This window comes from Girardinichthys multiradiatus, chromosome 18 (assembly GCF_021462225.1).
Source record: "Girardinichthys multiradiatus isolate DD_20200921_A chromosome 18, DD_fGirMul_XY1, whole genome shotgun sequence".
Taxonomy (NCBI): Eukaryota; Metazoa; Chordata; class Actinopteri; order Cyprinodontiformes; family Goodeidae; genus Girardinichthys; species Girardinichthys multiradiatus.
In genome coordinates this window covers 29,463,892-29,476,823 of record NC_061810.1, presented here as the reverse complement: position 1 = coordinate 29,476,823, position 12,932 = coordinate 29,463,892, and the positions used below count along the sequence as shown (strand labels likewise).

General features: G+C 41.4%; 1 protein-coding gene across 1 annotated transcript in view; it reads left to right on the top strand.

Annotated features, from left to right (window-relative positions):
* zmp:0000001236 (mastermind-like protein 2) overlaps positions 1–12,932 on the top strand; it is a 71,674-nt gene that overhangs the window by 46,505 nt on the left and 12,237 nt on the right. The window contains exon 2 of the mRNA XM_047391945.1: positions 5,177–6,373. Within this exon, the coding sequence (XP_047247901.1) occupies positions 5,177–6,373 (1,197 nt within the window). The remainder of the gene's footprint in view (positions 1–5,176; positions 6,374–12,932) is intronic.

The window sequence follows — 12,932 nt, the reverse complement described above, 5'->3', positions numbered from 1 at the left end:
GCACACGTCGATTACATACTTTTTAACGGAAATCGGCAGATAATGATCGGTGGCCGATCAATCGGAACACCACTGCTTAGAAGAATGTTATCGTCTATTGGGAACTATCAGGATTAAACATTTTTAAACCCTTTTCGTTAAAAACGCTGTTGCCTACAATTCATCCACTGTCCATAGTAGATAGGCAACTGCTCCCCTGCGACCATGCGCGGAGAAGCTGGAGCCTATCTCCACCAGTCTTTGGGCGAGAGAAAATTAATTAAAATGGCCTAGTCAAAGTCTGGACTCAAATTCAATTGAGATGCTGTGGCATGATTTAAAGCATTTCAGAACAGAAGAGTGGGCCAAAATCCCTTCACGGTGATCTAACATAATCATTGCCAGTTACCACAGACACTTGATGGAGTTATTCTTTGATATTATACATCTTTGATATTAAAATTTGGTGTTTTGAATTTCTTTAGTGTGACAGAAAAGCAAGAACAGAAGAAATCTTTAAGGAGACACATACTTTTTCTTTACACTGTAGTAAAAATAAAATCTGTATTTTTTTACATTTAGTAATAAGTTTAAACTATTCTCAATCTTTCAGTTGTATAAAATTCAAACAGCATGTTTTCAAGGGCCTAAACATGCTGTAGGGCCTGATGTGTGTACAATTCATGAAAGATTTTAGCATTTTTAGCTTTACAATTTATGTTTTTATTTTTTTTATTTGAGTCTTTGATACATATTTTTGATTTAAATAACAGTGTTAAGAGTTTCAAGAGTTATACAAGTGTGACTAAAAACTAAACATTCAAAAATTATTTATTACCTGCTGTACAGTAGCTTTCATTAATACTGCAGAAATTCTGGTGACCCATATTTTAAGTTTCCAACCTTTTACACTGTGGTTTGCTTCCGTTTAGGGAAGCTAAGCAAATGTAAAACCACAGATCAGTACATCAGCTAATCAAGCTGCTCTCTCTGCTGCAAATTACATTGTTCAAGCCTCTTACGAATGCCTGCCTACTTCCTCTTTAAGCTGCTTCTCAACCAAATTCAGCTCCTCATTTTTCAAACTGTGTCTGAATTAATCAGTGTCATTATTGTCACTGATGCGGTTCTGTTCAGTGGTCTGCCTCTCCCTCAGGAATTGTACATTTGTACATGGAAGGGCAGAGAGATCCCAGACGGAAACTATACCACCAAATATAAAATTGCTGTACATTTTTACTATAATTTCTTCCCATTAAAATCATCAGATTGATGAAAATCGTCCTGACTGAAATCACTTTTTTTTCTGTACACATTGAAGAGTGACTCTAGGTGAAATTTATTTTTGAGTCCAGATACTAAGGTTTGTGCAAAAGCCTTTAACCCGCCTCCTCCAGTTGCAGGCCTATGCAGTAAACTCTGGACACAAAAAATAATAAAACCAAACTAGGTACTTGGAATTAACTCTAATCATCTGTTGAAACTAAATGAATGTAAACTGGCATTCCTCGGTCTTCAAAGTTAACATTGAGTAAGGCATTTTAAGTTTTTTTTTAATTTTTATTTTTTCTGCTGCAAAATGCACCAATGATGATATTTCTTGGATAAAATACCAAGGGTTAAAAAAAAAGGGATGTCCTGATCAGGACTTTTTCCTTGATGGAAATCTGAGCTGTTTAGATTTAAGCATTTGCAGATACAGGTTAGTATTGATGTCATAAGCATAGAAAATGAGCAGCTTTATAATTTAAATAATGCCCCACAACATTTAATTATCAAATGATATACATTAACTTTGTTTTTCTCCGTTTATCCAACGATAATAATATATTTTGTCTAAACAGGAGTGCAGGACAGCCTCGTGTTTATGAACAGCTGACGCTACAGATAAAGCTACAGTCAATTAACTTACATCTTGCTCCTGCGGGGCAGTTTGCTGAAGTGCTAAGCCAATGTTAGCATGTTCACTCTTTGTTTTGATATGACTTGTTACATATTTAAATACAGTCCCGGTTAACTGTATGCAGTCAAGACTGACCGCAAATACTTCTGCTGATTCATAAACTTTGTGCTTTACATTGAATGTTGTAAAATCTATTCACTAGTATTTCAGATATACTCTGCATAGCTAGCAGGTCACATGACACAAGCAGACAGGAAACTGCAGCAGCTAATACAATCTCACTTTCACTGAATATATATAGTAAAACGAGAAAGCGTGGAAAATTAAGATTCGTTAGATAAGCAACATAATGTGCAGGACGTATAATACAGTTTTGAATGCTGTGCACATAAACGCTGTATGTTTTTAAAGCTGCTCACACAGGCACTAGGGGTGCGAAAGAAATAAAGAAAAATAATAATTACACAGTACACCAATGACATATATTGAGAATTTTGTTTTGACAGGGAATCATAATACCGATCATTTAAAAAAGGCTTTGAGACATTTCTATCAGACACTACTGAATAATTTAAAGAATATGGAACATTTGCATATTTACTCTCTGTTTTGATATGACCTTTTGAGTATGATCAGTTGGCATCACACAGGCAGACACGAAAGCTGCAGCAGTTAATGTAATCGTTTTTCTGTGAATTTTATTTTAAACAGGAAAAACCACTTAAACTATTAAGAAAAACTCAGGTTTGTTAGATTAAAAAAAAACAAGCCCACATTTTTTTTTAAACTATCCTTACACCAATGGCTCACTGGGGTTGTGGCTAAAATCATAGATACTACAAACTGACATAAATTGGGAGTTGAGTAGATCGGTACTCCAATAATGATCTTTAGAAAAATGCCTTCATTGGAACCCCAAGCCAATACTTTAGATTAAGACTAGGACATCCCTTGTTAACACAATGTTAACTAATCATTTTATGAAGAGTACTCTGAAGTGCCAGCTTGTATTTGTATTGCTTTGTATAAAGAAAATTAAATTTTTTTCTTCACTATCAAAGTCATGTAACACAAAGCAGAATCAAGCTTAGTAAGTGTACTCAACCCCAAGAGCATTTTTAATTCAGTTTCCAATAATGGCAACTTATTAGTTCTAATAAAGGCTTGGTGTGGCACAGACCTTTAATTAACCTTGCATTTTCAGACAGTAGTTCTATGCTATTGCAAACGCAGACGTAGTTTTACTACCAGTAGTAGAGACTTGAAGAGAGTAGAAATGTAGTGATGTGCAGAATTCACTCTTAAGCCTCAGGCAGTGAATCATCTTAATGCAATGTTTGCCAGCAGGTGAAAATGACTCAAATTTGTTCCCACAGTGAAACAGACAACAAACACTGATACTGCTATCCTGTATGCAGGCTGGGCTACAATCAGAGCCATTTTGTTTCCATGCGGCCACCACATTAAAACATGGCAAGAAAAGACTATTTGTGTGTATAAAAAACAATATGAGATTAACAGTAAACAGTTTATTGTTGTCAACGACTCATTGACTTAAGACGAAGAATAAGATTTATTATTTTGTAAACAAGTTCCTAAAAATGATTAGTTCAGTTTGTTGCTTTAACGTGTGCCACAGTTTTATGGAGCACAGCACAGCAGAGTGGCTGAAGCTGTGAATCATAGCTATGTTCATATGTAATGAAGACATGAGCATAGTACAAAAGGAAATCAGATATCTGCACCAGCATGTTAAGCAGAATCTCAGCCACAAAGGAGAAACTCTGCTATCTAGCCAAGCACAATGGTGGAAAATATAATATATGCAAATGAGGGAAACAGACAAAGAAGCTATTCTTCCCCTCCACACTCTGTATCAGATTCCTTGCTATCTTCTCATCCCATCCGTTGCCTCAAACTACTTTCAGCCAAACACATTTTTGTTGTCTCATTACTGTATTCCAAATGTTTCAATAAAACTCTGAAGTTTTGCATCTTATTTGAAATTATCTACTAATTGTATAAGCTGATGTGCCTGGATGATTTACAGTTAGACTTGGGCCGGTTTGAGATTCTCACTGTTTGATAACCTTGAGTAAAAATACCACAGATTCATAGGATCATAGTATTTAGGTGAAAATGTAAAACAAAAAATAATTTCAAGATCTAGTTGCTTCTATTCAAAACAGAAATACAGCAATTAATTCTACTGCTACTAAAATAATATACACATGTATTATTACAGTTACAAAATTACAAATCTGTTGAATTTGGTAGTTCTCATTGAGCACAGTATTATACCTTTTTGCTGTTCTTCTCTTTATACATAAAGTAACACAAGGAGTTTATAGTTTTAAAACAGCTTTACCCTTAACCCTTATGGACTATTGTCACTAATACGCCTAAAACTATAACACAGCCAAGGTGGTATATGTATACCACTATTGCCTGTTGATGCATATATAACACATACCAAGGTTAAAATTGGAAGCATTTTACCAACATTTACTAGTCTGGCTCATGCCCAATTATATAAATTTAAAAATAATAATTTGGTAAATTTGCATGCTAAATACCAAAATGCATGTCTACTATATGGGCTACATTCAAATTACCAATCTCTTCTTCATTTTGAACAAAGTAAAATAAAGTTTTTAAATATAATTTTAGATTAATTCAGACAGTAAGCAGTTAATAAGTGATGGGTGGTGCCTCTTTAGTTTCCACACCATGACTGCCAACTAATGTACTGATTTGCTAATAGAAAAATAAGCCTTTTCTTGTAATCAGGGAACAAATGTCGGAGTTCTAATTGAAGTTGAGTTGGCAATGCATAGAAACAAGCAGGGGAGGGACAGGGTTGCTTCAGCCACCTGAGAAAATTCTAGTCAGTCCAATTCTTTCTCTAGCATCTCATTGAAATGACTTTAAACCATAAGAACTGTATGCTGGAAATGTCTTGGTTTTGAAACTGTAATATTTTAAAACCTTTGTATACCTTCATACTAGAACCAGCCCATGCCTATTATTATATGTCATTAAAGTACATTGGTAAAATTCCTTCCATTATAGCTTTTGTACTAGTAAATAACTCTTTTATCCTTTAAGAAAAGCTTCTCCCTGAATTTTACTAGTTGGTCAAGTTTCCCACATATAAAAGGATAAACTGAATTGTAAAGTTTAATGTAAAATGGGTCTAATTTTTCATACTGCATACCCATTGACATATTTTTTTTCAAAGTGGTGAAAATTAATTTATGAAAAACTCTAACTCTGTTGTGTTGTGTGTTGCAGCTTCAAGGATCTCTACGAAGGAAAATTGAAGGAAACGCACCAGGACATTCATCAAAGCAGAACGGCCTCTCTTGTGGATTCTCTGGACCCGACTTTAAGCGTGTCCGTTTGGATGCAGGTGGCCTAGCTCACAGTTCCTGCAATCACAACTTAACCCACCCTCTGCAAGGGTCCTCAACCACTGGCACGCAAAGGAAGAACTACATGATGCCCCATGGAATAGGGTCAGAGATATTCAACATTACTCTGAAAGAAATGAAAAAAGAGCCCCAAGAGATTCAGTCTTGTGGCCATTCAAACTCTGAGATGATTTTTGACTTCAAAGAGGAAGGTGGTGGACAGATTGACCCAGAACTCCAGGATCTCTTTGATGAACTGACAAAGTCAGTGCCTCCACTGAATGATCTTGAATTTGAGAAGATGCTAAAGCAGGACGATACCTTTGGTTTGGATCTAGGTCGGCCCAATTCAGCAGGAGCAGCGGCCACTCTGTGTTGCTCAGTGGAGAAGATGATAAAGACGGAGCACTCGCAAGATTTTGGACAGGGCCGCAATGGTTCGCCACAGCTTCGACCGGCCTCAGCAGGTCCCTCATTCACACTGATCAGCACCTCTTCTACCAACACATCGCAGAAAGCTAATGCCCAGACAGGACACACAAGAACCTTGCCCTGCTGGCCTGAAATCTCCCATGCACAGCAGCTCAAGCAGATGGCAGCAAACCAGCAACAGCCAGGTTCTCTTCTCCATCACCAACACCAGACCCAGCATGTAGGAATGACCAGCTGGACTCCAACCATGAGCGCTCAACCCACCACTACCAGCTTTTCCAAAACAAAGGTTTCTAACCCAGCCACACTCAGCCAGCAGAAGATTGGGTCCAATAATAAAGGGATCAGCAACTGCCTCTTTAAGTCAAATGGCCACAATGGTTCCCATCAGTTAGACATGAAGTGTCTCAGCTCTAAGCCAACATTGCACTTCAGCCCCAAAGTGCCTCATTCCTCCAGCCAGCCCATGTCTATCATGACAAACTCAATGAATAAGATGGAGCAGCATCAACAGTCTCCGTCATCAAGTCAGAATCAGCCACATTCAGCTCTTCATTTTCAGAACCAACAGAACTCAACATCGGGAGCCATCTGTTTACAACCCAAGTCGGTTTCTGCAGGATTACCATTCAGAATGACTCAACAGGTAAGACCTTTGACCAGGTATTATTTCCTTTCACGATTATGAACTGTGAATTTAAGCTTGAAAACTTCAAAACCAAAATGAAAAATAGTATATTTCATTTATTTTTAAAGCAAAGTCTTTTCACAAATACAGCAAGGCATATTGTCCTCATGAAGGACTTCTGGATTAATATGAATCTAATAATATGACTGTTTGCAAAAAAGTTATTTAGTTTTTTTTGTTTTTTTAAAAATTGCAGCACCCTCTACAGTTATTGGTACCATCCTCCTAACTGTGTTTAGTGGAGAGATAAACTGGAGTCCTTGATGCACTGAGAAATCAGCTGCTAACCGAGTTATCAGACGAAACTCCTCTTTATAATTATAGAATTGCAAAACATTTTCAAGTTGCATTACAGTCTGAAGACTCAAAGTTAGCTTTTTCCTGTATGAGTGAGGTTTAAAAATAAATCTGAGAAAGCCCAGTGACGTAGGAAGATATTCAAAAGGAAGCCTGTATTTGACATGCTTAGACATGTCTGTGGAACATTGGGACTTCAACTGGTTTGAAACTGCATTTGTTTGCTTTAAAAACTGCTTTGCTTTGTATTGAAAATTCAGTTTGATAACTTTCACTTTCAGTTCTATAATTCAATTTCAGTTCCAAAATTCAGTTTTTTGTGTCACTCATCCAGGTCATTGAAGCCACAGATTAATCAAACACAGATTTACTGATTCGCGGATATGATTCACTATTGGCGTGTCCAAATTCAGGGTCTGCATCTTTTGAAGGTCATTGGTAGGCTGATTATGTCATGGTGAGGCGACGAAGGCTATCCAGCTTCGAAGGCTCTTTCAAATGCGGCCTGTCACTACCCAATCTGTCCCAGAAGCATGATCCGTACCGTCAATTAATTTGCATATGCGCAAACCAAATCAGTTCTGGATCGCTGTTGAATGCGCTTCAGTCATTTAAATAGTACTGGAAATAAGTATTTCGACCCTTAATTAAAATGGTGCTAATTATGGTGCTATTATATCCTGTAAGTAGTTTTAATATACCATATATAATAAATATTTTGGTATTAAAGTGTAGATCTATAAAGCGAACATGATATGATATTAAATTATTACTTGCTATTAAAAGGACCTACTTTCATAGACAATGCTATAATTCACTTAATAAAAATGGTCATCATTTGGTTTGAAAAATATATTTTGGTAAAAAATTAGTTATTAGATTGAACATTAACGTATTTACGCTGTCACGCACCTGCTGATGTCTCCAAAACTGTTTCAACACACCTGAATCAAATGTCTCCCTCTTGTGGAGACATCCATTTTATTTTTTTCCTGGAAAAAAAACCCCACATCTTTTGAAAACCTTTTTGTTTTCCAGAAAAAAATGAAGGTGACAAAAGACAAATGGATCTATTCTGTGATCAACACTGCTGCAGTGTACAGTACAGAGATAATCAAATGTTCAAACAAATTAAAATCTTTGCTCTGTGACGTAATCATTGCGCATACTCAGAGCAGTCAAAATGTTCAATCAAAATAAACAATTTTTGTCTGTATTTTTAATATACCCTTTGAATCATGTACTATTTATACGATTACAATAAAATACAAAAAGAAACTTGCCACCCAAAAAACAAAAGTAAAAATAAGATAAAAGAAAAAAAAAAAAATGCCCCCCTCCTTGAACCGCCACCTTAACGTGGTGGAGGGTTTGAGTGCTCGAATGTTCCTAGAGGCTATGTTGTCTGGGGCTTAAATGCCCCTGGTAGGGTCTCCCATGGCAAACAGGCTCTAGGTGACGGGTCAGACAAAGAACGGTTCAAGAACCCCTCATGACGACTACAAAATCCAGGCACGTGACGTCGCCCGGTACGGCGGAGCCGGGGTCCCACCCTGGAGCCAGGCCTGGGGTCGGGGCTCATCGGAGAGCGGGTTCGGGGGTGCTGGATAGTGCCCCTCCTGGAGACTCCATTATTCTGCTGGGGGACTTCAACGCCCACGTGGGAAACGACAGTGACACCTGGAGAGGCGTGATCGGGAGAAATGGCCTCCCCGATCTGAATCTGAGCGGTGTTTTGTTATTGGACTTCTGTGCTAGTCACGGATTGTCCATAATGAACACCATGTTCAAACATAAGGGTGTCCATCGGTGCACTTGGCACCAGGACACCCTAGGCAGGAGGTAAATGATCGACTTTGTTGTCGTATCATCAGACCTTCGGCCGCATGTTTTGGACACTCGGGTAAAGAGAGGGGCTGAGCTGTCCACTTATCACCACCTGGTGGTGAGTTGGATCCGCTGGGGGAGGAGAAAGCCGGACAGACTTGGCAGGCCCAAGCGCATAGTGAGGGTCTGCTGGGAACATCTGGCGGACCCCTTGGCCAAGGATGTATTCAACTCTCACCTCCGGGAGAGCTTTGACCAGATTCCGAGGGATGTTGGAGACATAGATTCCGAGTGGACCATGTTCTCCGCATCTATTGTCGATGCTGCCGCCAGTAGCTGCGGCCGTAAGGTCTGCGGTGCCTGTCGCGGCGGCAATCCCCGAACCCGGTAGTGGACACTGACAGTAAAGGACGCTGTCAAGCTGAAGAAGGAGTCCTATCGGCTGTGGTTGGCTTGTGGGACTCCTGAGGTGGCTGACGGGTACCGTGGGGCCAATTGTGCCGCAGCCCAGGTGGTGGCAGAGGCAAAAACTCGGACCTGGGAGGAGTTCGGTGAGGCCATGGAGAAGGACTACCGGTTGGCCCCGAAGCGATTCTGGCAAACCGTCCGGTGCCTCAGGAGGGGGAAGCAGTGCTTCGCCAACACTGTTTACAGTGGGGGTGGGGAGCTGCTGACCTCGACTGGGGACATTATCGGGCGATGGAAGGAGTACTTCAAGGATCTCCTAAATGCTGCCATCACGCATTCCCTGGTTTAAACAGAAGCTTGGGACTCGGGGTTGGACTCTTTCATCACCTGGGCTGAAGTCACCGAAGTGGTTAAAAAGCTCCGCGGTGGCAGGGCTTCGGGGTTGGATGAGATCCGCCCCGAGTACCTCAAGTCTTTGGATGTTGTGGCGCTGTCATGGTTGACATGCCTCTTCAACATTGCGTGGCGGATGGGGACAGTGCCTTTGGATTGGCAGACTGGGGTGGTGGTCCCCCTACATAAGACGTGTTCCAACTACAGGGGGATCACACTCCTCAGCCTCCCTGGTAAGGCCTACGCCAGGGTATTGGAGAGGAGAGTCCGGCGGATAGTCGAACCCCGGCTTCAGGAGGAGCAGTGTGGTTTTCGTCCTAGCCGTGGAACACTGGACCAGCTCTATACCCTCTACAGGGTACTCGAGGGCTCATGGGAGTTTGCCCAACCGGTCCACATGTGTTTTGTGGACCTCGAGAAAGCATTCGACTGTGTCCCCCGTGATGCCCTGTGGGGGGTGCTCCAGGAGTATGGAATCGGGGGCCCTTTACTAGGGGCCATCCGGTCTCTGTACAAGTGGAGCAGGAGTTTGGTTCACATTGCCGGCACTAAGTCGGACCTGTTCCCGGTGCATGTTGGACTCCGGCAGGGCTGCCCTTTGTCACCGGTCCTGTTCATAACTTTTATGGACAGGATTTCTAGGCACAGCCGAGGGCCGGAGGGGATCTGGTTTGGGGACCAGAGGATTTTGTATCTTCTTTTTGCAGATGACGTGGTCCTGCTGGCCCCCTCTAGCCAAGACCTACAGCATGCACTGGGGCGGTTTGCAGCCGAGTGTGAAGCGGCTGGGATGAAGATCAGCTCCTCCAAGTCCGAGGCCATGGTTCTCTACCGGAAAAGGGTGGCTTGTCCTCTTCAGGTTGGAGGGGAGTTCCTACCTCAAGTGGAGGAGTTTAAGTATCTCGGGGTCTTGTTCACGAGTGAGGGAAGAATGGAGCGGGAGATCGACAGACGGATCGGTGCGCCTGCCACGGTAATGGGGGCACTGTCCCGGTCCGTTGTGGTGAATGGAGAGCTGAGCCGAAAAGCGAAGCTCTCGATTTACCGGTCGGTTTACGTTCCTACCCTCACCTATGGCCATGAACTTTGGGTCATGACCGAAAGAACGAGATCCTGGATACAAGCGGCTGAATTGAGCTTCCTCCGTAGGGTGGCCGGGCACTCCCTTAGAGATAGGGTGAGGAGCTTGGCCATCCGGGAGGGGCTCGGAGTAGAGCCGCTGCTCCTCCACATCAAGAGGAGCCAGTTGAGGTGGCACGGGCATCTATACCGGATGCCTCCTGGATGCCTTCCTCGGGAGGTGTTCTAGGCACGTCCCACCGGGAGGAGGCCCAGGGGACGACCCTGGACACGCTCGAGGAACTATGTCTCTCGGCTACCCTGGGAACACCTTGGGCTCCCCCCGGAGGAGCTGGAGGAGGTGTCTGGGGAGAGGGACGTCTGGGCGTCTCTGCTCAGTCTGCTGCCCCCGCAACCCGGTCCCGGAAAAAGTGGAAGACGACGAGTACAAGTACGACAAAAAAAATGCCTTCCGGGAAGTAATTTTGTTTGCGCATGCACAAATGAGCTGACGGTACAGATCGTGCTCTTTGGCCCTGTCCCAATACCCACACTTCCACCCTTGTGTCCCTCAATTACGCGTTCCCTTTGATGGGTTCAAGAGCATAATGTCTCCCAATTCTCCAGAGTGGGCTTTTGCCCCACCCCCCTCTGTGCCCTTGATCCACTCTTCGGCTAAGAGCGCATCAAAGCAGTCTTCGCCAAAGTATACTATCCACAATTCCTGGCTGCAAGTGACATTTGAGCAAAAACCAATCACAGTCATCACGAGAATCAACCATCAAATCAGAATAATAAGAACTGCGTAAACTTTAGACAGCAAACCGACGATATAAGGAAATTCAGTCTAAGCAATTCAAATTCAGTTTCTGATGGCACATGTTTCTTCCCATAAACAAGTCTTGCTTTTCTATTTACTGTAAAACAGAGATTTGTGGAAATAACTTTTTCACATATCTGACTATGGTGACATGCTCTCTTTGAATGCTTCTGTTTGCTGTCTCCAGATGCTTGATAGTGTGTACCATGGGTCACTGTGATTCATTTATTTCCCTCTTACTCATCACTGCACACTCTATGCTAAAGTTAACTGGATGTCCACATGCCCATCGTCTCTGTTGTTGGAATTTATTTGTGTACTAAACTATTTTAGGCATCACCCTATCTTACCTGTCTTGACTTATAACAACGAAAAATGGATGCCACAATCCTGTGATCAATGACAGTTTGTTGTTCCCAAAGTTTGAACTGAACTAGGCAAGAAATCATTCTGGTTTTCTGCTCCCAATACAAACTAATCTTCAGCTTAAAGATCTGATGACACTAATATAGTTTTAAGCTTTGTTTATATCATTGCAGTCCACCATGTTAGTGTTTTCACCATGTTAGTGTTTTATATGACCAATGTTTTTAATGTACCGTAAATTTAATTTATAATTTCTTGGCGAATCTCTGGTTGTCACAGTTCCAGTTGTTTTAAACATTTTAAGTATTGATTTGCATGAAAATACGTACAAGTTTGAGCAAGAAGGTAACTTAAACATCGGCCTTACTTGGATAGCATGTTCTCTTGTCTTTCCCATTTGGAAGAATGGCTAATATAAACAGGGCTTTGTCTCACCACCTTTTTATGGCCCAGTGAATAAGGGTATGGTTTACTATTTGGAAGTTCCGAAACACTCTGAGCAATGTAAAAAGTGAAGGATAAATTTAATAATGATTTAATAATTTTTTCACATTTGATTTTTTTTCTTCCCTGAATAAATGTACTAAATTTCAAGGTTGAATTGATATCAATAGTATTTTAGGTTTTTTTCAATAAAAGATAAACGTATTTAAAGGCTTTTTACACATCTCTATCAGAGAAACCAGAAAGTGTGGAGTCCACTGCATGCCGTAGCACCAAATATTGGATGTACAACAAATTTAAGTGGTAACAATTATATCCATAATCTTTAGTGTCTCAGTAAAATGGCAAACCAAAGCACACACTTGAAAGCATCATGATTGGCTTTTTTAAATTATTTTGTACTGACTTTCAACAATCCCACGTTTTCCTCTGCTAATACAGGTACTGTAAAATAACACATTGCGTAGTCAAACTTCATAATTGCAGCCTTCTTCACTTGGTGCCCTCTGTTTGCTCCGAGCAGCCGCCTTGCTGCCTCAAACAGCTCTAATGTAGTTCTGTTTGTTTTGGGACCTTATTGTTCTTCCTAATGCCTGCACCTTGGCTGCTGTGAGTCCCATCGAAACGTCTGTGCCTTGCAAGTGTTTTGACGCTGACACAGATTGCCAGAGCATGGAGAATTAACATGCAGGACTTCTAATTTCTTTGCTTGTCGCGGTGGCTCCTTGTCAGGCGCAGATATGCACAGCAGGATTTGCTAATTGGAGGTTGTTAGCTACAAGGGACAAGTGGTGGAAAATGACAGTAATCTTCTTAGCCTGGTGCTGGAGGTTGAATTGCTGATTTGTTATGATTGGAGGAGATTTAGACTGTCCCTTCTTTCATTTTATACACCAACACTAT